Here is a 27,259-nt window from a genome sequence, read left to right as displayed (position 1 = left end):
CACAAGTTCAGCACAGAACAGTTTTCCTGAGCGGTACAGAAAGGGGGTTAAAACGGCAAGTTTCAAATGACAGTGCGACACTATCTTGGATACTGTTATTTACTTACTGCCTCGTATTTACATGCACTTTCCACTTGGCTTGGAGACGGTTTTGTGGAGGGAAGAGAGATACACGGGGTTCAGCTAACGAGCTATCTCAGCTAGCTAAGTTAGCTACATTGTGCCAAGACAGAGATGGTTTTCTAGCAACAACAGCTGCTATATGCTTGCCGCGTAAACACGATGGAATACAGTAGCGGCAGTAGTAACTGTGAAGCTGTCCTTTACCGTTTAGCTAAGTGTGTGATCAGACGCTTAGAGTAGACGTTTTTCTTATTATTTCCGCTAGGCATTCATCAACACATCATTTTGTTGTTTTAACGCACGGAAGTTTAGAGAGTAGCAACCAGACTAGCTAACTAGCTACCTTAGCGATCTCAGATTCAATTGCATCAACCAATACAACGTACCAAGAATTCACCCTTAGTTATAACAACTAGTTTGCTCCTACTGTCATCTGCCCGGGCCGACTAGGACGTCGTACACCAAGAAATCATTTGTACGGAGAAATTCAACAAAGCACTTGAAAGCTACCTGGCAGTACGGTATCTGTGTTTCATGGCTGTGGCATGTAGGGTCCCAGCTTATGTCAGTGACAGATAATGATGTGCATAGAACAGCGCGGCATGTATGTTTGGTGTGAGAGTCCTTCTCTCTCTCCTCCTCGCTGATGCTTTCAGATCGGTATTGTCAATCTTTTTTTTACAGAATCAAGAAAACTGGCAGCGGTCTCTGCCACCTTTAACTGTCGCAACTGGATTTTGAGTGAAGCGGTAAGTGTCTTTCATTTGTGTGCTCTGGGTGTACATTACGTTTATGGATGTGTGTTGGCAAGCTTGTAAATCGATGGATTTTGCGGCAGCACTGGTATTTGGGTCATGTGGACATAGCTACCTCTCAGAAGAAGGTGATTTGACGTAGAGTAACGACTGCTTGTCACAAGCGTTTTGAACATCGGGTCGCTAGCCACCCGATTTGCACAAAGCAGGAAGACTTCGCGGTTCAATTAAGGTATCGATTGCACGGTAAGCATCAATTTAGCTAAATAAGCGTCGATAATGTACCTGATGTTTATCAGAACTGTCATTATGATAATTCGGCTGAGGGACCGAAAAGTAGACGGTTTACAGGTGCATTTTAATGATGCCTTGCAGGTCAGTGTTAATCCTCGCATGAACCGGTGGTCTCTTGGTTTGGCCATTTAAAGCCTTCGTTATTCGAAAGACCGCGCTGTACCCCCTCCCAAATAAACCTTATGAGAGCAGAGAATACGCACTCGACTTTAAGATAAAGTGGACCCTCCTGTTCCTTGTGTGTTTTAGCATGTCAAGCCGAAGCTTTAGCTTTAGCTATAGCTAGTCTTTTCGTTTAGTCAAGGGTGTCTCGTGTAGCGGACAAGAAATTACAGAAATACATATGCATGCGCAGATGTGTGTATTTGAATGAGCATTGCACAAAGGAACTGCCGCCAGTCTTACTCACGATTGTGACCGTTTCCAAATCGCAGTCATGAAAAGTAATGCATTCACCGTTTGCTGAATATTGAAAATTTCGGAATCGAGTGTGACATCAGCCTCCGCGGTAAAATCGCTCAGTCTTGTGTGTGCGTGCGTCTTTACTCTATTTATAAAGCCTTTGGCAAAACGGAATCTTTTCGTGTTTTACCCCTCAGTTAGCAGGGTATTACGAAACCAGTACTAATATGCACGAATTTCACATACTGAATTGCAGTGATTGTTCTGTAATTTAGTGTTCGTGACGTTCTGCGTGCATATGTGTGGGGTTTATATGGACCAGACCTGGAGGGGGAATCCATCGGTGGCTGCCCACAGTCACAGTAAGCTCGTCGCCACGGGACCGAAAAGGTCGATGCAGTTTTCGGCCTCATGACAAGCTTGATCACGCTAGTAGATATTTGTGACCGTGTGTCATCGTGGGCTCTGCTCTTTTCTGCACATACTCAAGCTTTGGTGTAGCATCGTTTGCAGATGTTCCAATGATTTTTTTTCTTTTATTGTGTAGTTGTGGTGTGGTGCTGCAATGAATTGGTGAAATTTCTGGTCTGAACGTAACACCAGCTGTGAGCCCCATGGCAACCGGTTGACTTGTTAACAGTGTACCTGTGTCTCAATCAGGCGTGTGCACTGCCCGTTCATGCGAGCCTGTTTGTAATTGTGCATGGGAGAGCAAGGCAGGACATGAATGGGAGAAGGGCGTCAGATGAGGACCACGGCGGGCAGAGGTTGTAGCATTTAGGGGCCAGTGCAGCGTTGCACAGTCTTGCCCTGAGGGTATTAGAGCTCCAAGCTCAGTTTGCCTGCCCGGCTGCTATGTGGTGTCCCTTATGGCCCTTATGTGCTATGAATGGGGTTTACATACCCTGCCGTTTTCTTACCCAGCATCGGTTCGAAACTCATTCTGCCTGGTTCTGTCTGTCTCTGAAATCTGACAACCCCCCCCCCCCCCAACCCAGTTCGTGACAACAGTTTGTCAGTTTTTAGTTCAGAATCCTACCCTCCATTCCCTTTAATCTGACATGTCTGTGAAACAGTCTGTGCCAGTCATGCCCATTCCTTTTGAAGTCGTTCAGCATCATTCATTCATTGACGTCATGCATGGAGAGGCACAGTGTTTTTTTTTTTTTTAACTCTGAAGCCTGCAGCTGGATTTTCCTGTCTGTGGGTGTTGATGGTGGGGGTGGTGATCTCTCTTAGGAGGGAGGGCACTTCTGCATGTAAACACGGGGTGCCTGACTCCACTTCAGATTAAATGGGACACTTTGCCCCTCTGCTCCCCTTTCTCACTCTTTCCTGTTCCTCATTTTGCCTGGTTATGAGGTGCAGAAACGTTAGGAAGATGTTTCCTCTGCTGTTTTTTTTCCGTGCTTTTTTCTTTTTTTTTCAATTCTTGGCTAAAGAGGCAAGTGGATAGAGGACTGATGTGGAAGAAGAGGCATCAGCTCAAGACTTGCGTAATCATGGCTGACTGCTCAGAAGTCTGTCGGCAGGTTTTCTCTGTCATGTTCCTTCTCAGCCTGAAAGAAGGATGGAGAGGGAGGAAAGGACGCTGATTTAAGCCGCTGTTAATTACTGTTTCCATGGCCGGTTTAAAGAAAGCAGTGAGTTTGTTTCATGAACATTTGTGAGAGTAGATGCCTCCTCTTCATTGCATTACAACATCTCAACAGTCGTCCAGGGCAGTTTACAGTTGGCGTATTACAATACCAAGCTTCACAGCTGGACCTTTGCTGAAGCTATTCAGTAAATGTCCCCACTTGGGAATTAAACCTGCAGCCTCCTAGTCACAAATTTAAAAACCCTAACCACTACACCGCACCAATATACTACTGGCATTTCAATCTATATGCCTATATACCTGAATGCCTGATTTGACAGACAGCGCACACTGCAAAATCCCTGAGCTGCTAGTCAGCCAATCACACAAAAAAATGGGTGGGGTGCACTATATGATGTCATCTGCCAAACCTGCTGTTTTACCAAAGTGACTGCGAATGGGGCCTTTTGCAGCATGTGAATCTGGCATGTGTTTGCCCTTTCTAACAGTCTCCAATGAGGTTTCTTGCCAACACTTTGTTAGCGCACAACTCTGCTGGGAGGAGGGGGTGGGAGGCTGACTGATCAAATTATGGTACAATCTAAAGGCCATCAGGCAACACTCAGCCTGCCAGTTTCAGCTTTTCATTTCTCTCTGAACATGATTGGCCACAGTAATCTAATGGAGATGTATTACAAGTGGATTACGACACAGGCCTGTGCCCTATGCTCTGGAGTCTTGTTTGACTGAACAGAATCACATGACAGAGTGTCAAGTGCTACAGATATGCTTGAATTTGCACAAAATTCAAAAGACCCTGTGACTTGTTCTTTCTGAACAAGTCACAGGGTCTTTTGGGTTCAAATCTCAGGTACTGCATCCTTGGATTTACATTAGCTTAGCAGAAGCTCCTTGGATCACAAGTCCTGCTCCTTTCCACTATGCCACCCTGACAGAAAAACTTGACCCCACTCATTCCAGTAGTGTCCCGATATACTGGCGACCTGTGGAAAGCCTGGAATGTTAAACTGTAAGTTATACTGGCTAATGAATAATGCGCTCAGACCAAGTCCTTTAGGACTGCATTTCTGCAGCAGCTGAGAGCCTGTAGCACAGTGGGAGTCTGTGGCCACATTTCCCTTTGGGAGGCATTGACAGTGCACTCCAATGATTCTGCAATGGAGACAGCCTGTGGGAGTTCCTCTGAAATATAGGGGGCAGTGTCATGTAAGTGGGTGGAGGCAAAACAGCTGGTGATGCACACACTCAGCAGTCATAATTTAGGACTGTACTGCTCAGATGCTGTGCAGGTCCACTGATCTTTACATTGTGTGGATAGGCTGATGCGGGCACAGTGAGTGGGGTGAGTAATCCGGGTGTTTCACAGATCAGGGGAAATCTCACAGATTTTGCAGTGCCTGATACATTTCTCAAAAGTGTGCTTGTGACAGTTCATTTATGATGCCATGACTGCCTTATTCTGCTTAAACATGAAAACTGTGTTGTGTGTGTCATTCGAGTATGTCTGTATATTAGTCTGTGAGGTTACTGGATGAATTCCAGCCATGCTAGTGGGAGATCAGAAAGCATCGTGACGTGACAGAAATGGAACCCAGCTGGACGATCTTACAAATGGGATATAGTCGCATGGCATAAGTGGGGGTGGTGCCGGAGACACCGTTGACTGTAATGAGATGCGATGGTATTTATTTTTAAACCCAGCAAAAATCGCCCATCGGCGTGGAAGTCATGGCACAGAAAATGGCAACCAGTGGCTTTGTGTTCCTAGTGGTGGATTTGGGCTTTTTCCCCAGGAATTTCCATGTAATAAAAAGATTTACTTGCTTAAATATAAGGACAAAGCGCCATAGCAGTTAGATTGAATCTTGGTTCTATCCCGCCTTGGGCTGGGATGGAGATGGTGTATGTGTTTTTTTGTTGGCGCGAACACACATACACACGCACACGCACACGCACACATGCTCACTCATACAGGCACACACAAATACCCACACACATACCCATATACACAGACTTGTGTTCTCATTGCCTTTTGCTGTCCTCGTGCTGGACATTCCTGCATTTTTATGTAGTGAGAATAATTGGGTCACACTTATTTGTGTACAGAACCTGCTCCTCTTTACAGGTGGTACAAAGAAGCAGAATGGTAAATTAAGCTGAATGTGAAGAGCTGTGACTGGACTGTGTGAGTGATTGTGTGTGTGTAAGTGGAAGTATGTGTGCGTCTGTATATATGAGAGTATGTGGTACATATGTCCAAAGCATCTCTCCTCCTTCCTCTGTCTCCTTGTCCTCTTCCCTGGTTCATGTCACATGACTGTTACATGTAGCAAATCCATCTATTGTCTTTATTTATATAGATTTGCTTGGGGGGGGGGCTATTGTGTGATGTCATCAGGAGTGGGTGGGGACTAGAGAATGACAGTCCTCTTTTCATCACAGTTGACCTGCTCTATTCTTTCTTGGCGTGTTGGAGCTCTGCAGGGTTTCATGGTCTTTTTCAATTACCAGCTCGTTATGACCTGAAAACAGACCCGTTAAGAGTGAGGCATCGATATCGACCCCAGTATTGATCAGTGAAGTCATTTGAGACTTGTGACTGGGCCATCAGTGTCTCCTTGTGTTGGCTACTGTAGACGTGCCGAAGTCTACACAGCCGATAGACACCTGACTCCTAGACAGAGAGAAAGCTTTCATTGGTCTTTTAGGAAGTTACATCCCATATGTAATTGTTTCCAAAAACTGTGAAAACGTATAGACATGTATTTAAGTAAATATATTTGTATTTATATAAGTAAATATATAAATTTGTATTTTTTATATGTGTGTGTTATTCATTTGGCTGTAGTGCAGTTACCCAGAGCTCATGGCAAGATATGCATATGATATGAGTATGTCGTAAGAGCTGCAAAGACAGGTGGGTAGGTGCATAGGTAAACACATGTATACATTTTACGTGCTATTGACATGTAACAGCATGTGCGTTTCATGCAAATTGTCCCATTGTCCTGTTTTGTAATTACATTACATTACATTCATTTAGCAAAAGCTATTATTCAGAGTGACTTTGAGCACAGTGTATTCTCAGTAATGTAATTCAGTGTATTTTTAATGTTTTATTTATTTATCTTGAAAGTGGCGCTCATCATGTGTCACTCCTTGATAGGAGAGAAATGGAGTTAGATTGCTGGGGGGGGGGGTGCTGCCCGTCAGTTCTATGATGTGAGGGTCCAGTCTCTCACCCCATCTACCCCCACTCCACTCCTGAAACAGAGCAATCGTCCATCAGGTTCAGCCATAAACATGTCCTCCCCAGCCTCCTGACCCCCCTGTCCCCACAGTTTTTCTCTCTGTGGTGATGAGGGGGGTGAAGGAGTCCATAAAAATGGATGGATCACGTTTTTTTTCTCTGAAGCCCTGCTTTGTGATTGGTGGTGTTAATTCGACCTTTATCCGGTCCGGCTCTATTTCATCCCCGGGTGACCGCTGGGCAGCCAGCCTGTCTCCAGGGTGTGATTTAGGATCCTGATAGGACAAAGCCACAACCGAGATTTAGAATTGATTTTAACTGTAACTATGGTAACCAGGAGGTTGTAGGTTCAGTTCCTTTGTGGGGTGCAACTGTTGTACCCTTGACCAGCGCACCTAACCTGAATGGCCTTTGTAAAATATTCAGCTTCCTCCCAGCATAGGAACATCTTCCATAAGGTACCAACAGCAGCAACAATGATAATATGAATAATAACGGTGAGTCCTATATTAAAAACACCCGCACACATACGTGTGGTGACCAGTGTCACTCTGTAGGCCTGCTACTGTCCCATCTCTTCTCTTTGACTGTGCCTCTCCTCTAATATGGTAGTGGAAAGGAATGTTACATTACATTACTGTCATTTAGCAGAAGCTCTTATTCAGGTTAACTTACATAGGTTATACTTTTATCCATTTATATTCCTGGACTGAAGCAGTGTTTGGTTAAGTACCCTGCCCAAGAGTACAACAGTAGTGCCCCAGCCGGGAATCGAACCAACAACCTTTCAGTTACAAGCCCTTCACATTACACTGCTGCTATACTGCTGAATATTAGTGGCTGTGTTGTGGCTACCAATATCCCAAGTGAAGCCAGACAATGTGTGAATCATTCATTCATTGGCAAAACGGATAGGAAGAGATTGGCGGTGCTTCAGACAGCAATACTGCACCATTGAGTGATAGTAATACTGGATTATTGAGTGATCGTTAGGCTGGATCATTGATTGATAGTGATACTGGATCCTCAGGCTTCCCCACACTCAGGCTTGTGTCTGTTTGCTCCATGCAGTGAGAGTAAAGGGGCTTGTAAGATGTGATGGAAAATGACTGTAGAATGTGATGTTGTGTGAGTCACTGACAGATTGCCACCTACTGTACTACTGTAACTCAGACAGGGAGGTGAAGTGAAGGTTCATTTATTTACAGTGTTCATGCACACAAGTGCACTCAGACAGACACAGGTAATTCTCCCATACATTCACAGATCTTGACGTGGTGCCTATTCAGGTGAGAGACTTTAGACACACTGGAAGAGAGAGAGGAAAGCCATTCAGCCATTCAGCGAGCAGCTACGCTTTCTGTACTTGTTCTGCTTGTATCACTTTGTTTAGCTTTTCTCAAAAGTCTCAAAACTTGGTTTTGTCTCACACCCTGTCATTTCATGTTTATGCTGGTACTTCAGTGTTTGTGTCCGCGCGTGTGGAGTGAGTACGCCCTTGTGTATGTATTTTTGTGCGTATGTTTGTACATGTATGCAATACAGATGGGTGCTTGAGTGTGTGTGTGTGTGTGTGTGTGTGTGTGTGCGCATGTGGGTGTATGTACATGTGTGAGTGGTCATGTATGTGTGTGCTTTACACTGTGTGTGTCGGAGTGGGGAGTGGTGTGGTGCGGTTGCTCCATCTGTGCTGTGGGCCTTTCCCTCCGCACTGTTGTTGCCTGTTCGCAGGGGACAGGGCTCTCACCTCACACCTGTGATGTAGCAACTAAAACAGCACCTTTTGTGTACCCTTTGGGATTTTTTTGCACTTCATGCTGCCTTGTGCTCCTTTTAGCACTTCTGGGCTACATTCTGTCCCAACAGATTCAGGCCTCCTCTCGACCGCTGCTGGAGGTTCATACACCTGCACTCGCTTCTAGGCAGTTGCTGCAGGTGGTGGAACCTGTGTGGTTTCTCAGCGTGAAGTTCTTGGCCAGTAGGCTATAGAGTGTGTAACTGGGGTGGGTCCACAGTGTTCCTCCTCCAAGCCTGGGTTTTGGGATGCGTTGCTCTAAGGTTTGCTCTGAAAGTATTTTGGACTGGGTTTTGATCTGGATGAGTTAATTTGGCTTGTAGCTGAGTGGTACTGTTTGGTCATGTTCTGTTCCCTGTTAGGAGAGTGAGAGTGAATGCCTCAGGTTCATGGTCACCCACTGTTCACCCATTGCCTATTCAGCCTACACCAGAGTAATAGTTTTGTAAGTGATGTGCGCTATGTTTTTGGTGCTGAGGAGAGCGCAGCATTGAAGCTGGGATGCTGGCGTGTTGGCTTCTGCCATGCTGGCTTTGGTCCCCTGTTTTAAACGGGGGCATGAAATCCGATGCTGCACAACGTCTTTGTAACAGCAGGTGTGAAGAGAATGTCCTGATTCAACTCTAAAGTTTCCCTGACTGTATAAAAGGGGATTCTTCTGTTGCGATGACACTGAAGTAAAAGCCAAGGCGCTGTGTTCTGGTGCCATGTGGTGAGGGATCCAGGCGAATCCTGTCTTGCTCGCCAAAATCCAGACAACACAATAACCGCCTCCGCAGCACAGTCTACAGGCCTGGAGGCATATGGTGACAACATCCTGCCAAATTGCGCTCTCTCTGCGGCCTCTTCCTCTCAAAACCGGAGGCAGAGGAACGGTTGCCATGGGAGCGGCATGAGGCATGTCTGGAGGAGGGTTTCACACTGTGGCACAGACCTCCTGTCTGAGATCTGCCCACCTGTCAGTATACACCCACTCTCACCCTCTCATTACACACCTGCTCTAACTCTCTCATGACTCAGTCACTCTCACCGTCTCATTACATACCCACTCTCACCCTGTCATTACACACCCACTCTCACCCTCTCATTACACACCTGCTCTCACTCTCTCATGACTCAGTCACTCTCACCCTCTCATTACATACCCACTCTCACCCTCTAAGTACACATCCACTCTCACCCTCTCAGTATGCACCCACTCTTACCCTCTCATTATACACCTGCTCTCACCCTCTCATTACACTCCCACTCACCCTCTCATTACACTCCCACTCTCACCCTCTCATTACACTCCCACTCTCACCCTGTCATTACACACCCACTCTCATCCTCTCACACTCACTGTTTGCATCCTCTCTCACCCTCTCACCAGTGTCTCCTTAGCTATACGCATTGTGCTTCATGAAGTCTATACTGTGATTTTTGGCACTCACACAGTACATGAATGAATGAGTATAAAAGTCGGTGACCTATAAACTGAAAATGAGAGATAGATCTTAAACTGTCTGTCTCTCTCTCTCTCTTTCTCTATATGTGTGTTTGTGTTTATGTGCTCTTGCGTGTGTGTGTGTGTGTGTGTGTGTGTGTGTGTGTGTGTGTGTGTGTGTGTGTGTCAGGACTGAACAGAGAGAAGTAGACGCCATGACTGGGGCGGGTGCTGATGATGACATTCCCCTGGGTGAGAGGAAGACTGTCACAGACTTCTGCTACCTGCTGGACAAATCTAAGCAGCTCTTCAATGGCCTGAGGTGAGGATCTCCTGCATCCTGTCAGTCTGTCTCTCTGCCTGTTTGTCTTTCTTTCAGATTATCTTTCTCAAGGTCTCAGTTTTCACACTTCCCCTTTGTCCCTGGGCCTATATCTGTCCGTCTGTCTACTTTTACAAGGCCTGGTGGCAGTCATCATAACTTTGTTTTGGCCTCATTGAGCCATTAACCAGGTTTTAGTTTGTTCAATAATTTGGCTTGCTGTGACTTGTAGATAGTTTACAGTGGTGGTCTGTGTGTGTGTGTGTGTGTGTGTGTGTGTGTGTGTGTGTGTGTTTAGTGAGCTTTAGTGCTAGCTGACTGAGGCAGCTCAAGAGCTGTTTCTGTGCTGATTCTCCTTGCATGTTTGGGTCTTTTTCTTCTTTTTGTATTTTTAGGTGTTTTTGACAGAATTCTTAATCCTGGGCTGGGTGATATTAATAATAAGTTTGGAATGGTAGCTGATATTTGGAACGGTAGATGATATATTTTGTAGTGTCTTTTTATGAGACAGACTGCTGTATATGCTTTTATTACATTCATGCATTCACTCTCAGACTGGTGTACTGGTTTCCGCATAGGTGTGGTAGGAATTTATGCCAGTTTTCTTAATATCTGGACTTCTTTGGAAGATCTGCACTCTGTCTCTCTAAGGTTCGATGCCAGGGCTGAGTTCTGACAGTACTGCCCCAGCAGAGCCAAGATATGCTATAGCCCTTGTTATGTTCTGTTCTTCTTGTCTTCTGTTTGTATTTTATTGATGGAGCCACTCTTCAGTTGTGTTTAAATGTATCTTCTCTGTAGACCAAAAAGTATGGGTTTATTCAAAGCAAAAATGAATGACACCCTAGCTGCAGTTTGTATGGGAAAGCACCCAGCACCCTCCCACAGCATCCTTCCCACGTCTTTGCTTATATTGTTTTCCCTCACGCGGAGGGTGAAACTCAGAAAGAATCACGCAAATCAGTGTTTCACCGTTCCTCCTGGGCTCGTAGGTTGTGTGTTGAGTTAATCAGTCATTTTTCAGCCGCAGTCTATTTATAGGCCTAGTATGTCAGTCGCTGCGGGCTGTATTTTCTCCCTCCTTTCTCCCTCTCTCTCTTGCCTAATGCGTGGCTGTGGCCATGGCGTGTGCAGCAGCGGCTCCCTTTCGCTGCAGGCCTTGGCGGGTTCATCACTCCCGCTGTAGCATCAGAGGCTCGGGGTCAAGTCTTTCTTCTCCTTTCTTTTCCCTCACATGGCATTGTGGATGTCCATCTCATAGCAAGCCATGGTCAGTACACAGAGAGCTAAAAATGAGAATATTTCCCTGCCTGTAGCTTGGGGTGTGTGAATAGTTTGTCATTCTAAGCCAAAGTAAGGCTTATCAGCTAAAGCCTGGTTCCATTAGGGTCGTTGTGTCTGTGTGCGTTCCACATGTGTGCATGTACGTGTATGTGTCAGTATCCCTGTGTCAGTGTGTTTGTACATCATTCTGGTTGTGTGATGTGTTAGTGGATGTGCGTGCCCGTGCGCGTGTGTGAGCGCATTTGTGTGAGACAGAGAGTCCGGAATGTATAATAATGTGTCTGTAGTGTGTGATAGCAGCTGTTAACAGTAGCTGCTGATTAGGGGTTTCATATGGCATAATAACAGTTTATCAATTAGTCTTATTGTGTGAGATTATGGCAGCGTGAGGCTGCTGGCGCGGGCGGGGAGCTGACGGAGCGTGCTCAGTCCCAGTCAGCTAAGAATGTGACTGCAAACGAAGTCTCGCCTTTCAAGGGCCAAAAGTTTATTTTATTTTTAACTTCCTCTTCAAACGACTGCTTATCTCCTGGCTTCCAGACAGGAATTTTTAAGCCAGGGAGAAAGAAAGCCATAGAGCGTTTTTTTTTTTTCTTTACGTCACTGGATCTTCAGTGCTTGTGTCCTCTGATGTTCCCATATTCCAGGACAGGTGACATGTTTGGTGAGGTTGGAGAGTGTCACATGCAAACGTCACTTGCAAAATTGCCACAGATACTCTATTATTCTATTTAGTGACAAGGCATTCGGTTTCGTATCTCTTTTTTCTTGCATACATCCATGTCCAAGATGCTTCCATTAGTAGCAGGAGGCCACGGTTGCTGTCCGCATTTCTGTGGTAGCTATGAATGTTCTTATCTCAGCCATAGTCCCATGTGAATGTTCATAATGACTCAATACATCAGGATGCCTTTAGCTCCAGCAGTGTCAGAGGCATAATCTTCTGTGTCGAGCACACAGAACCTAGTATCTCATCTGCATGTAGATTGTCTTTGGTACAATTTCATGAACCCAGTCTTTTCAAGTTTGTGTTTGCTTACCAGACATGGTTTTCACAGGTGACATAGGTAGGTTAGCCAGTCTCTCTGTAATGCTGGATGGTGTCCTGGGGGATGGGGAATGGCAGTTGTTTAGGGCCACAACCCTCACCCCATGTCAGCTGCTCTACACAGATAACAATTTTAAGTAGCTTGTTAGATTTGGAGGTGATTAGGCAGCCCCTACACCCTGCGATAAACACCATGGTTTCTTCCTGTCGTAGCCTCTCATCTGAAAGTAGGCCCCTTCTACAGCCCAGTGTCCCCTTCAGTGTTACGGGGCGTTGGTTTTCTACCTGTAACACTGAAGGGGACACTGGGCTGTAGAAGGGGCCTATTTGCAGGGAGGCCCCTGAAAGGGAGGATTTGGGGTGGAGGAGGAAGAGCCTTCTTCGTCCGCCCCAAATCCTCCCTTTCTTTTCCCTGTGTAAGATGTCCAAATGGGGGATCATCGGCCTTGGCCTCATAGCTGAGGGTGATTCTTTCATCAGACTCCAAGCCAAAGAACAGTACCCCTGTAACTGCATCAAGAGCGAGTCTTACTCTGTCATCGTATGGACATTCATATCTACTGGATATAGCTTTGTCCTGGTGAGGGCCATAGAGTTCTGTCTCATAGGGTTTGGTGCTTCGGCTTCCTGTTAGTCCTGCAGAGACGTTTGTATGTAAAAGTCATAAAAACAAGTACAAAAAACGAAAATGTGTGATAGCACACTAAAACACAAGCACATTCACATGCAGGCAATTACAAACATACAAGGCATACACATTCGGGCACACAGACTCAGAGTCCCATGTACATTCTCTGCACACACACATATGCATGCACACTCGCACGTACACACTCTGGGCCTGGTGATAAGATTCGTCTCTCACCCCGAATGCCCTCGCTGTCTGTGAGGAACAAGGTCGTGAGGAAGACACACGCGTGCACACACACACATACACACACACACACATGCGGCCGCACACACACACATACACACACACACATACACACACACATGCGACGTGGGCGCAATCATCAGGCAGGATTTAATTTCATTCCACGCACCATTAAATTCCCATCCTGATAGGATTAATACCCACAAGATGTATTCACCCACAGACCTCAGGAAGGAATGAGGCTATAAATCAGAGCCCGAGGGGAGTGCGGGGGGTGGGGGGAGACTCAGCTAGTTGTGTCTCAGTTAGAAAAACAGATTTCTGCATGTATTCTTCACTTAACCTGTATGCTTTTAACTGCCCTCTCAGGCCTGCTTTCAGTCATTTATTTGTTTGTGGTGATTGAGTAGATTTTAAAGGCTGACTTCTTAACTGGAAAATAAGCCACAGATGGAATTGTGAGTGTGCCTGTGTGTATGTGTGTTGGTGTGTGTGAGTTAGTGTATGAATGTGCATGAGTGTGTATGTTCACCTGTGTGTGGTTGGATGGGTGTGAATGCGTGTGTATGTGTGTTAGTGTGTGAATGTGTATGTGTATGTCATGTAGTCAGCTAACTCTTTGCTGTAGTCAGAAGTGGGGAGATTCAGCAGTGAAATATAGTAAACACAAAAATAACGATGAACTCTTTTCTTTGCCATTGGATTGGTGTAGCCAGTTGAGATCTATGGGCCAGAATTCAATTGATGAGATTTAATTAAATGGGACTGCATGTGAGTTACTGTAAAGTCACCAAGGAGAATGGGCACAAGTAAAAACAACGTTGTGCAAGTGTGAGGTAGTCTACCTTTTATTGTGTTTAAAGTAACACTAAAGATATGCAGTTAGTGATAATTGGCTGGATTTGAATGCTCATTAACGCTAACATCTGGGTTAAGAGGAGAATTCTCCTTGCTGTACAGAGCAGATGGTGCTGCTTTGTACAGCCTTATGTTGGCTGCTCTAAGCAGGGCAGAGGGAGCTCAGTGCTTCAGGAACTATGAAAGCCTCTGTGATTATGTATGAATTGTCTGTATGACTATGACTGAGTGCATTTGTGTGTGTGTGCATGTGTGTCTGTGTGCGTGCGTGTGTGTGTGTGTTGGAGAGGACAGGGTTTGTCCTGATCTCCTTCCCACTGTGGCTTATGGTACCCTGCCCTGTGGACAGGTGTCGCTGTGGGCAGTGTTACGTAAAGAGGAGCTATTAAAGGACAAACTGGCTCTGCCCTGCGTTCCCACTGTGAACTCTGCACGCTGCCTTCCAGCTCTTCTTCTCCACAGGCGCACAGCGAGAAGGGCGTGTGCGTGTTTATGTGCATGCATTTTTCTTTTTTTTCCTTAGCCCAGCCTCAGTCAGTGTCCTTCTCTGTCCATATTTTTTTCGGTCTCCAGATGCATCACCATGGCAACGGGTTGACGATAACAATGGGGCCTGGAGCTCAGTTTAAAAAAAAAAAAAAAACCTGCCACATTGTGCTGCCATTCCGGCAGACGGGCAGGCTGGCAGAGCTCAGCGTCAGATTCCATCGCATCATCACCGTTATGACTCACCACACCCAACCCCGCCCCCACCAATCCACTGACGCATCACTGTTGTACCCATACATATCTGCTCTCTTGAGTCGAGAGTCAGCGGTAATGCAAACACGCTTTGATAACAGCCGTGCTTCTGGAGAGACGTGCGTCTTAGCAAACCGCCACACTTCAGCTTCTGCTTATTAAGAGGCCGGGAGCCAATGGTGTGTGAGCACCCTCTCTGTTTTCCTCTGTTTTTTCTCTCTGGGTTTTTATTATTTTGCTTTTACTATTACTGTTATTCTCTGCAAGGTTTTTAGAATGTCCTGAAATCCCAGACTGTTTATTAAGATCAACAGCATCAGCCCCTCAAGCCTTTACTGAAGTTATTCATAGACATAGAGATATACAGGCTGATCAGCAGTTGCAAAGGGGGGGGATGGGTGGTATCCCTAGGTCAACCAGTATAGCAGTAGTTTTTTGTGTCTGGTCCTCAAGGGGTCTCGCAATTTCTAGTTTTGGTGTCAATATGTATTTTTAACCTATAAATATACAGAGAAAAGGTAGTAAGCTTCTAAGTTTGGGTGGCTTGCATAGTGTTGGTATTCAGTGAAATTGCTTCAGCATTAATGTACTTGCAAAATAACTACTAAAACTGTTAACACAAAGAACTTCAGTCTGGACCTCGGTTGAAGGAGACAGAAAAGACTGCTTATTGATGATCTTCAATACAGCAAGGCTTCATAGGCGATGGTCGGCTCAGCGGAGTTTCAGATGTTACATGCACAAAGTCTTGCGCTTACAGTCTTACACCTTACACCCTCCTCAACGTCTCGTGGGACCTTGACAGGGGAGGCAGAGTGGGAGAGTAGGTCATGGGGCACACTAAGTGGTATGCATCTATATCACCCAAGGCAGACCATACTTATACACAAAGAATGGGCTAAAAGTCACATGCAAAGAGCAGGCCCGAGCCTGGGAACATGAGTGGGCCCGAGCCTGGGATATGAGGTACAGAACTATTATATCAGAGCAGCCCTGTCAGTGGTCAGACATACAGTGGTTGAACTAAGAACAACGACATGGATGTATGGAATTAGGGGCCTCTCAGTTGGAGGGCCTACACCACATACACATGATCACATTGTCTGTGATCACATTGTCATTGTCTGTGGTCACATTGGAATGTGTGTCACATAACCTACGTAAACACAATCAACATTACACTGTGTATACTAATTATATCAGATTACAAGCTATGAGAATGGTCGCTAAATAATCACCATTGTTCTTCAATACTAAGTTTGAACTAAGAGGTAAGTAAAATAATTGAGCTCAGAATCTAGGCCTACATGCCCCACACTAGTGTAATTACTTATTTATTAGGCATTGATTTGAGCAGTCTTCAGGCACCAGTGCACTTTCAGTCCATCTCCGGAGGTTGCCATGGTGATCTGGCTTTCCCAATTTTCATGTCCAGCTAGCATCTCCTTGTGTCCCTGTCTGTCTGGCAGTCCCTCTGATGACGGATGGTCGATGTTAGGGTCTGTCTCCTCCAACATTGGATTTCTGGTGCATGGTGGGAAATGCTGTTCCCCAGGAGTTTGGTGATTTTGATGGTCTTTGAGATGCTGAGATCTCAGTTTTTGTAGTGGACAGTGTAACTGGAGGGAGGAGTGTATCCTTTTACACAGCACAGCAGTGTAAGGTGAGGCTTGCGTTGTACCACTGCAGGAGGCGCACCTATTGGAAGATGATTGTGACATTTGGCAGTATGAAATTCTCTTTCCTTCTTTCTCTCCTCCATCTGGGCTCCTTGGGCCCCGGGGGGAGGGGCAGCAGTCACTACGTTACAATGTTATTATAACTATAAAGACGTTGCTATTGTTTTTATTAAATGACAAAGTAGTACCTATTTGTTGTGTAGTTGTCAGTACATGCCACCAATATGTTCACCTTTGTTTTCTGAGATGAGGAGAAAGCAGATGACCCAGAGTGTTCTGCTGCACTGCGTACAAACAGACACAGCATTGGCTCTACTTCCTGCTTTGTTTGTCTGACTGCAACATCCCCCTGCCCCACAGGGACCTGCCTCAGTATGGACACAAACAGTGGCAATCCTACTTTGGCCGGACCTTCGACGTCTACACCAAGCTGTGGAAGTTTCAGCAGCAGCACAGGTACGCTGCCACACCTGGACAGGTGCATCCCGCGGATTAGGACCATACTGAAGAGACCCCCTCCCTTCCAGGATTTGCCATTCGCGAATATTCGCACAAGGCAGCACTCCCTGCTGCCTGGCTGTAGACCCCACACTAGCCTCTCTTATATTTATTTCACATACACATGTTAATGGCTTGTTTATTGCATTTTTACATTATATTTAATGTTTATTTTGTCATTGGCTCTCAGGATTGAGCTGCTGAAAAAATGGCCTCACGGGCGCTGGCTTTTATGTTTTGCATTTGTGTTTGTTTATGCGTCTGTCACTGCGTGAATGGACTGGACTGGTACAGGAAAAAGAGAAAGAGAGAGGGGTGAAGGGACAGAAGGGGAGACAGTGGATAAGGAGTGGAGAGAAGGTGTGTGGCAGGGAGAGAGTGGGAAATGGGAAAAGAAGGGAAAGACAGGAGGGCAGATGAGAGGAGAGAGAGGAAGAGAGAAGTAGAGAGAGTGAAGTTTCATAAATGAATAATGTGTTGGAGAAGGATTACCAGTCTCATTGAGAGTGTATGCAGCCCCGTGGCTGAACACTGGGAAAGGGTCATTAAGCAGTCAGGCAGGGAAGAAAAAGGGCCCTTTACTCTAAAATTAGAGTAACACAGCAGGAGCTCTCTGTGCACAACATGAGAGGGAGAGAGAGAGGAGGGGGAGGAGAGAGAACGAGAGAGAGGGGAGATGACTCTGAGTGGCTCCATGCTCTCTCCCAGTGCTCTCTTAATGGGGGCTGACTCACTATATGCCTGGTGCGCTGGACGCAGGTGTCCCTGGTAAATGAGCTTGGATTTGTGTCTTTGTTCACAGACAGGTACTGGACAACCGATATGGCCTGAAGAGATGGCAGATCGGGGAGGTGGCTTCCAAAATCGGTCAGCTCTACTACCACTACTAGTAAGACTCTACAATTAATTCTGAACATTACCAGGCTCTACTACCCCCACTAGTAAGACTCACTTCTTAATCCTGAACATTAAGCTCTGCTATGCCTGCCCATCTTTAACATGGTGTGCTCACTTTGTGGTTTCAGGTGTGGCAAAGAGGGTTCATCAGAATAATATTTGCATGTATAATGTTACATTGAGTGATAAACCTGTTTTTATATTCAGTACCTGTGTCTAACATTTCTAGCCTCCGCACCTCTGAAACCAGCTACCTAAATGAGGCATACTCCTTCTATTCCGCTATCCGACAGAGGTCCTACTACTACCAAGTCAATAAGGAAGACAGGTGAGGACCAGGTGTGCTAGGTGCTGTTGTGTATGATGTGTTTGTTCCTCATTTGTCATGCTGGAATTCTGATCTGGAGTCAGCGTACAGGAGTGCTGTCACAGAGAGAAGAGTGTTTGGAAAACGTCTTTCTCATGAACTGTCAACTGTCATCATTATTTCTCAAACGCAGTGGTTGTTTTGCCAGAGTATTTCCTTTATGCTCATTGGCTGCTTGATGTAGTTGCATTGCCCCCCCAAGCTTTGTTTTCACATCCAGACTGACTGTCTTCCCACTCTCTCCCCCTCTCCTCCTCTCCTCTCCTGTCCCCTCCTCTCCTCTCTCCCCCTCTCCCTCTCCCCTCCTGTGGCATCTCTCAGGCCAGAGCTGGTGGTGAAGAAGCTGCGGTATTATGCCCGCTTCATTGTGGTCTGTCTGCTGCTCAACAAGATGGACCTGGTCAAGGTGCTGGTCAAGGTGAGGTCTTTAAGCGCCCCGCTGTGTTCAGCTTTTGAGCCGTGCGTTCTGCCATGAGAGGACAGATCGGTGTTATACTGTAGCGCAGCTGGGCCTTTGAATGTAGGATATCCTTATTTGGCGTGGCTTATGGCTGTTATGTTTGTGTGTGTGCATGTGCATACAGGAGCTGTCAGAGGAGATAGAGGAATACACGCAACGCTTCAACACAGAGGACCAGCTGGAGTGGAACCTTGTGCTGCAGGAGGTGGCTGCCTTTGTGATGGTGAGAGACGCGCAGTGTGTGAGATACTCTGGATTTGTGTGAATTCGAAGTTGTGTCTGTGGTCACCCAAAGTTGAAAACACCCGCCGATGCCCCTTTGTGTGTGTGTTTTTGCACGTGCTTTTGTGTTTGTCTAGGCGGACCCGGTTGTGGTGCTGAACGATGACAACACTGCTGTGGTCACGTCCAATCGTCTGCAGGAAGGGGGCGTACCTCAGCTAGAGCAGGGCATGGTGGTTGGTCAGCTCACCCTAGCTGACGCCCTCATCATCGGCAACTGCAACAATCAGGTACAGCGCAGAGGACATGGGTGTGGTTTCAGGAAATTCACACGGTAACCAGAAATACACATACGATAGTTTCCACTTCAGCTTCATGTATGAGCTTGAGAAATTGCTTATTTAGCATTCTGATAGAGTATTATATTCATATTATGTAGGGCAGTATAGCTTTCCGCATGCAGGTGTAGATGGTTTTTTTTTACAACCATGTGGGCATTTCTCATAAGTGTATTTACTTGGTATTACATTCTATAATGTATTATAATTATGAGAGGCAGATGTAGAGTATATATGATTATAATAATAGGAGGCAGTACTCCTGGAGAAGGTGACCCCCACATCTCTGTCCTACACTGTAAGAATCCAAACATCCCCAGGGACACTCTTCAGGAATGCAGACCTCAAAAATAGCATCAGCAGATAACAAGGAGGTCTCTAGGAGTCTGCCAAGCTATACATGCTTTCCTAAAGTCCTTTTGCATTGAATAACCTGATTAGGATATGAGAAATGTTTAATATATCATCTGTATTTATAAACATGACAGATTATATTTCATACTTATAGCCGGGTCATTAAAGTAAGTGTTCTGTCCTTTCTAATGTAGAACACTGGCAGAAGCTGGCATGGGTGTATCTTTTCACAAAATATTCAGTTTAATGAGTATCATTTAGCTGACGGGTTCTGAGGTATTTTTAGCCATATTTAATAGACTCGTCTGGAGTTGTAAATTTGCCATTAAAGGTAATGTGAATGTGTGTAGGAAGGTAAAATAGTGCATATAAAAGTGCAAATAAAATCATATGCTAGCCCAAATATGATGGTAATATTCTGCCATTTTGTCACCATCGTAATTAGGATAAGTGATAAGTGATCATAAATGATTTGTTGTTAAAACACTGTGTGTGTGTGTGTGTGTGTGTGCATGCGCGCACGCGCTCATCATAAATAGCATTGTGATAACAAGTCCCTCTTTCTGTCTTCCGGACAGGTGAAGTTCAGTGAGCTGACCATCGACATGTTTCGCATGCTTCAGGCATTGGAACGAGAACCTGTCAACCTGGCTACACAGGCGACCAAACCAGGGACACTGGTGAGTGAGTTCTACTGTATGTAACTACAAACCAGGAGCACATACACACACACACACACACACACACACACACACACACACGCACACACACATTCAAACATGTTTGTCCACTGGTCTGATCGCAGTTTTATTGTGTGTCCTCACAGGAGCCCAGCGAGAGACCAGCCAAGAGAGAGAACCCTCACAAATACCTGCTGTACAAACCCACTTTTAGCCAGCTATACACTTTCCTGTCTGCCTCCTTCAAGGTCCGCCCCTCTCACCTCCCACTGCGCCGCCCCGGCCATGCTAAATACAGCTGCTGCTCTTTTAATCTATTATTCATTGCCTCCTCAGATCTGTGCATCCCTCATTTCAGACTCAGTGACTTTAGAGCTGGGTTGCCAGTTTTTTACTGACTTTAGAGCCAGATTGGCAGCTTCCCGTTGACTTAGGAGCTGGGCTGCTTGTTTCTCGTTGACTTTAGAGCTGGGTTGCCAGTTTCTTACTGACTTTAGAAGCTTCTGAGACATGCTGGCAGTTTCTCATAGATATGACCCTATCAGCACACCGTAGATATTACCCTACCAGGCCAGCAGGACATCATACAGCTGTGACCCCTCCATCAGGTTATTGTTGTTTACACAGGTTGGCTCCAACATGGTTTTTTGCCTATACTACATCTGAATAAGAGCATTTCGATAGATGTGAACCCTGAAATGTGAAAAAAAAACAGAAATGATACCATGCCTTGCTATGGGCTGTTCATTTAACACTGGCGGAACCACAGATCCATTCAATCAGATGACAGAGCAATGTCCTCTGAGCAGTTTTTCTCTCTCTTTCACTCTCCCTCGCTAGATTGTAACACATTTGTAGAAGTGTGAGGATGGTGCGGAATGAACGCCTCGCTCTGTCGCAGCGGCTCACACATATGGCAGTGATTAAGGCAGGCTGACACAACAGCACTGTCACTGAGGGTGTCCTAAAAATACTGCTACGAGTGTCACCTTCTGCTACCCTGTCATCTGAAGAAGCAGGCCGCTCTGTCTCACTTCTTTAAAGCCCTCTTTTCTTTACATTTTTTTTTATATTTTATTCTCTATTATTTCTTGGGTATTTCTCTCAAGCTAATATAATTCTGCTACATTGTTTATTACAGCGTATGGTTTTTAATGTACTGAGCATGATTTAATGAACAGTCGTTTGAGGATGTTGTTGCCTTTGGATGCTAGTCTTTGATTGGTGAAATTATCCCGTGTGGAGCTGTCGGGACTGGCTGACGTAAGTTATGTGATGATGTCACAGGAGCTGCCAGCAAACAGCGTGCTTCTGGTCTACCTCTCAGCCACTGGAGTCTTCCCCACTGGATGCACTGATTATGAAGGTAGTGTGCTATGTTTTCATCTGCCTATTATAGCAGTTCTCCTTCTCATTCATCATGGACTAATGATGTGTAAGGCAATAAAATGTATGACATAATTATCACTTACTTGAGTAGCAGATGCCCAAGGTAGAAAAGCAATGTCCCACAAAGGATACAAACCCAAGACCCTCAGGTTCAAAGCTCCATCCTATAACCAGTACGCCAGCTGCTGGCCACTTTCTGAAATGCCACATGCCCTCCACACCAGCTGGTGCTTGGTGTAATTTCTGTGTTGCTGTTTCCTGATTTCTGGCCCACCATAACCTTGAGCCCTATCCACAAAACCAACCTAAAATAGTGTGAGTTGGCACCGAAACACAATTCAACAATCGCTGCAAGGAATGAATTGTCATGGATGAACTTGGGAAGCGTGCTGTGCTATAATAAGGAAGTCTTTCTTGCGAGTCCATTTTTTGTCAAAATGCACATGCTCTTATACGCACTCACATATACACAGAGACTCACACACACACATAAATGCATATACACACACGTGTACACACACAGACACACACATGCACGCACAAACGCATATGTATGCACACCACATAGGGAAAGACATAGGCACACACGCTCATTCACACACACTCACTCACACACAGAAGCTGCGTTGAAGTGCCCAGCTTGAGCTCCTAACTGCCACACACGGCACGAATGAGCAGCAGGCCAGAGTTTCTCTTGCCACTTTGCCCACTCGTAATGTTGAGAGGCACATTCATCAGTTCTCAGACAAGACAAGTCAAACACGTGTGTCTGTGTATTGTGTATGAGAGAAAGAGAGCATTCCGTCTGCTATGCCCAGGTTCACCTGCTCTCTTTACCAGAGGCAGCCCGCTGTAACACTGATGGACCCTTCCTTAAATCAAAGGGGTTTTAAATGCCGTCGTGTTCGCGGTCTTGCCGTGGTAGATATTTCATTTCCCTGCTCTAAAGATCGATAGCGCTCCCTTGCTTACATTAGATAAACAGCTCTCTGTTCAAAGTTGTATCGATTCATCCAGACACTTTAAAAGTTCATTGATTTTTCTCTTATGAAAAAATGTGGGCATTGTCCTCGCCCCCAGGGACAGTGAACCAGGGCAGTCTCGCTACAGCGAGACAGAGAACACAGACAGTGCTGCGAGGATGTCCTGGAAAAACTTGATAACCCATGAGCGGGTGATACTTTGGACTTGATATGGACTTTATCTTTGACAAACGAATTAAGTCCTGTGAAGTGTATGCATCATAACATTTAAAGTTTGCATTCTGCAGATCAGCAGAAAAGCAAAAAATATATTAAAGTGATTGTCAGGCTTTGAGTCTGAACCCTAGTCACACAGATTCTGGCACTGAAAGACAGTGTTGGTATTCAAATCTTTTTGGACTGAAGTAATATTGGGCTTGTGAATGTTGGGATGTGTGTAAGTGTTAGTGTACATGTGCACGTGTGGGTAATCGCTCTGCTTGTTCTCTCAGGGCCCTATGACTTTGGAGGTGTTCTCACCAATACCAACCGTGACGTGGTAAATGGGGAGACGGTGCAGAAGAAGAACCAGGCACAGAAGGAGATGCACTGGTGAGAGAGAGGAGCCGCAACGCTGAACCCTGAACTACGGAACACTAACACAAACTATCACTCTACTGAACTGAATGGAAAAATGAACTGGCCTACTCACTATACTGAATGCAGTGGTGAACTTCCCCCCCACACCATGTGAACCGTTAACTGACACCGGGGAAAGCAACACTGAGTCATGTGTGAATGGGAAATGGAAATCATTATACATTAGACAATCTTTGGCAATTCAAAAGCAAATTCTAGGTAATGCATTGTGGGAAAGGCGCTGGAAAGCAGCTAAGCACCGTGTGAAGGCCCCTCGGTACACATGGTCGTTATTTTATCATGTCTCAGTCACGTGGAAAATACACAGATTCAGGGTGACATATAGCATGCAATGCACTGAAGAGTAACAGATCATTTTTCAGTTTGTTAAAATGATATATTAGATTTGACTAAGGTATTCTGGCAAAAAAGGCTACATCTATTTAGTTACAGTAAGAAAGCAAACATCAATTTCAGAAACTACATTCATAAAAGTAGTTTCATCCAGTATTTTTTTTGGTAAACTAAATTAAAAAAAAAAGTAAAGTGTTTTGACATGCCAGCTTCTTCATTGAAATGGTGTTTTTCTGTAGGCGCTCTTTATATAGCCAATGGTGAGAGCAGTTACAGAGGAACAGCCAATCAGTGCCTCTTCTCTCCGTGGGGCTCTAAACGAGTTCCTGATTCACGGAAGATGATCCTGCCAGTGGTTACAGTACATTTGTCCAAGTAGTGTGTTCAGTGAGCGCAAGGCTGGTGATGTGTTAGAGAGTGCCCATGGGGCTGGTCGATGGTGTGGGGCTGTGTCCCGTCCCCCCCTCTGTCCCACCCTCCCTCCTGATGCGTGTCTCATTCCCCTTTCAGCCTCCACCCTGGCGATCTCTTCCCCTTCACCAGGAAGCCTCTCTTCATCATCGTCGATTCCTCTAACAGCACGGCCTACAAGGTGAGCCCTTTCATTCCCCCTTCTCTGCAGAGTCCTCTGGGCTGGCTTTGCGGCCTCAGACCAACCCCTGCCCACGTGCTTCAAACTGGATTGTATGCAAGAGTTATTCAAGGAGGAGTCTTTCTCCATATATAGTGTATGTACTGTTTGCATTACATGTTTGATGTTCTGCTGACCAAAAATTTAAGACATTATTCAATGAGACTGGCAAAGACCAGAGTGTGTGCAGAAGTTCTGAAAATTTCTTTTGGTTTTGTCCTTGTGGCCTGACATGGCTCCCAAACCAAAGACTGCAATAATTCATTCAGGGAGGCCATAACTGTCAAACTGTGTGTCCACATTAGAATCCCAAGTCACTTTGAGGCAGAAAGGGATTCTTATCCTTATAAGGGAGAAATCACCCAGCTGTGGAATAGAAATCAAACCAAGCTGGGCAATCTCATGGGTGGGAGAAAGCTTTGTGGCAACAGCAGTGTTGAAGATGCGACTGAAGATAATGGAATATAATTTTTAAAAATGGCAAAACCTGTCCATGGTGTGGGCACCATGTGTGAGGCCTGTCTAATTTCAAACATAGGGGTTGTTTGAGTTTACATGTTTACATTCTTTTTGTATATGTGTATCAGGGCGCCCTCTGGTGTCTTGATTTGTGTTAATGTATTTACTTTGCATATTGAAATATTCCATTTGAATGCATGTATATGTGAGGCTACATAATTAATTTTTCATGTTGATTTTATGTGTACATGTGTGTCTTTGTGTGTGTATGTTGTTTCTTCTCAACTGCCTAGAATTTTTCGAATCTCTTCGGACAGCCATTGGTGTGTCTGCTCTCGCCGACAGTGTATCCTAAAAGCATGAAAGGTGTGTACCCAGCACTCATTGCCCCCATGCACAGCCTTCAGAACGGCCTTACTGATGAAGCCCAGCCCCAGGCTTTGCAAGCCTACCTGGCTGAACTGTTTCACTATGCCCCTCCCTCTTTCCCTCCCTCAGACCAATCACAGCGTGGCAGCCTCTTCACCCTCTTCCTGTACAGCCCCCTCATGGCGTTCCTGTTCATTTGTGACCTGTGCAGCTTGCGCCAGGGATTGTGGGAAAAGGCCCAGGAGTTTCTACGGAAGGTGTACCGTGACATCGGCCAGCTGGTTACCCACTCGCACTCCATAGGTACAGAGGGAGGGAGAGAAAATAACAGAGGAAAGCAGGCAGTGAGAAGCAGAGAGGTGAAGACTGGGAAGGAAAGACTGAATGAGGGAGTGAGAGTCAGGAACAGAGGGCCAGACAAGAGGGAAGTGGGAAAGAAGGAGAGAAAGCAAGATGGAGAGGGTAAGGAGAGTAAAAAGTGAGGGAGGGAGAGGGAGAGACAAAGGAGAGCTGAAGAGACAGGCAAAGACAGACGTATTATTTATTTCCCTGACTGAATGGTGAGATCTGGTTGTTTTTTTTTTATGTTCTATATATATAATATATAATATATAAAATGTGCATAGACACGCAGGTACACAGGTAGGTAGATGTCATATGCCTTTGATTTGTAGTATTAGTATACAGTGATGTCTTTAACACGGAGAAGGAGGCAGGAAGCTCTGCCTTCTCACCCCTGTCCCCTCGCTGTCCCCCTCAGACCAGGCCTTCCTGCAGTTCTACGGGGACGAGTTCCTGCGGCTGCTGCTAATCCGGTTTGTGTTCTGCTCGGCGGTGCTGAGGCTCCACAAGCTGTTCCGGGTACAGTACTGCTCCCGAGCCCTCCGCCTGCTCCCAAACGCTCTACCCAAACCCCTCATCCACCTGCCTTTTAGTCACATTTAGTCGTTTTCATCCAGAGTGAATTAAAAAGCAAAGGTGCACAACTGGGTCTAGCAAAGTCACCAGGACAGTGGGACACACAGACGTGCTTGTGAGCAGGGTACTGATGTTTTAAACGTGTGAATGAACCCGACAATTTGAGTGGCCACTTAAAATTTTTAAACTCCTAAACTTGCTAAGGAACTGAGCCCAGTCTGGCAACCTGATTCACATTCAGTGCCAAGGGACTGGAAAACATCACGCATCATTTTCATTACTAAGGAGCCATGCCCAAAGGAGTACAATGATTGCAGACCATCAGCTTTGACTTCAGTACTGATGGAGGCCCTTGTGTGAATATCAGTTCAGAACCTTTTAAAATGTGTCGATGATAATCTGGATGTTATATCACTGAGGAGGCTCTACTCAAATATTCAAGCCTTGAGCAGCCAAAAACATATACTAGATAGAGCTATATATTCATAGAGAAGTATATTCATAGATTTCACATCGTTTAGTAGAATCCAACCCACCATCCTCCAGGTTACATTACACTACATTTCATTACATTCATTTAGCAGAGTGACTTCCAGCACAAAATGATTAAAATTCAGCATTGACCCATATGTCCTACACTGATATAACCAGCACCATGCTCAATAGAGACTTCTGAATGCTTCTGAATTGGAAGGCGTGCAGCGGCTTGGTGTCTGCGTGCTGATTGGCTGTTGGGTCTGTGTTCTCCCAGGAGTCTCGCAGCTTCCCGGAGTCGTTCCCTCCGCTGCCCAAGCAGGACACGGTGGAGAGCAGCGTGCTTCAGAAACACGTGCTGGACCTGGCCACCATGTTGGAAGTGCAGAACCTCTTCTACGACAGCGCGCCGGACAGCTACTGACCCCATCCCTTCCCCTGGCCCATCCCATCCAGCCCCCATATCGGAGACCCCACTGGAGTAGGGTCTGGCTTAGGATTTTTGTGTAGGGTTGTTGTCTTAGCAGAGAAGCTCTGGTTTAATTATTTTTCTTTTCAGTAGACTCGGTCTCTACTTTTTAGAAAAACAAAGGAGATCACAGCTGTCCAGTTACTTAACCTTATCAACACATGCACCTGGATGCACTCCCTAACGCCGTACAAACACACAGGCACACATGCACCTGGATGCACTCCCTAACGCCGTACAAACACACAGGCACACATGCACCTGGATGCACTCCCTAACGCCGTACAAACACACAGGCACACATGCACCTGGATGCACTCCCTAATGC

At 45.7% G+C, this 27,259-nt stretch overlaps 1 protein-coding gene across 2 annotated transcripts; it reads left to right on the top strand.

The window, feature by feature from the left end:
- The first annotated feature begins 277 nt into the window (after positions 1-277).
- LOC118777360 (protein SCAI-like) lies at positions 278-26,907 on the top strand. 2 transcript variants are annotated; one of them, XM_036528186.1, is made up of 17 exons: positions 278-872; positions 9,836-9,967; positions 16,812-16,907; positions 17,752-17,838; positions 18,076-18,174; positions 18,535-18,631; positions 18,798-18,896; positions 19,033-19,185; positions 20,166-20,267; positions 20,414-20,515; positions 21,555-21,633; positions 23,131-23,230; positions 24,122-24,203; positions 24,995-25,067; positions 25,200-25,373; positions 25,831-25,931; positions 26,740-26,907. In XM_036528186.1, exons 2-17 carry the CDS (start codon positions 9,861-9,863, stop codon positions 26,884-26,886), a joined length of 1,698 nt encoding a protein of 565 aa, XP_036384079.1. In that variant the 5' UTR covers positions 278-872; positions 9,836-9,860; the 3' UTR covers positions 26,887-26,907. The 2 variants fall into 2 exon arrangements, with proteins under 2 accessions (XP_036384079.1, XP_036384080.1); XM_036528187.1 differs by lacking the exon at positions 278-872 and adding an exon at positions 1,040-1,124.
- The last annotated feature ends 352 nt before the right edge of the window (positions 26,908-27,259 follow it).

Source organism: Megalops cyprinoides, chromosome 5 (assembly GCF_013368585.1).
Source record: "Megalops cyprinoides isolate fMegCyp1 chromosome 5, fMegCyp1.pri, whole genome shotgun sequence".
Taxonomy (NCBI): Eukaryota; Metazoa; Chordata; class Actinopteri; order Elopiformes; family Megalopidae; genus Megalops; species Megalops cyprinoides.
This window is presented reverse-complemented; position numbering and strand designations above follow the sequence as displayed.

What these genes read in the sequence shown, in the direction of transcription:
- LOC118777360 (XM_036528186.1), top strand. Translation starts at nt 9,861, where the DNA reads ATGACTGGGGCGGGTGCTGATGATGACATTCCCCTGGGTGAGAGGAAG. An exon ending in AGGTGGCTGCCTTTGTGATG is followed by an intron (nt 18,897 to 19,032) that starts GTGAGAGACGCG and finishes GTGTTTGTCTAG; the next exon opens with GCGGACCCGGTTGTGGTGCT. An exon ending in TCCTGTCTGCCTCCTTCAAG is followed by an intron (nt 20,516 to 21,554) that starts GTCCGCCCCTCT and finishes ATGATGTCACAG; the next exon opens with GAGCTGCCAGCAAACAGCGT.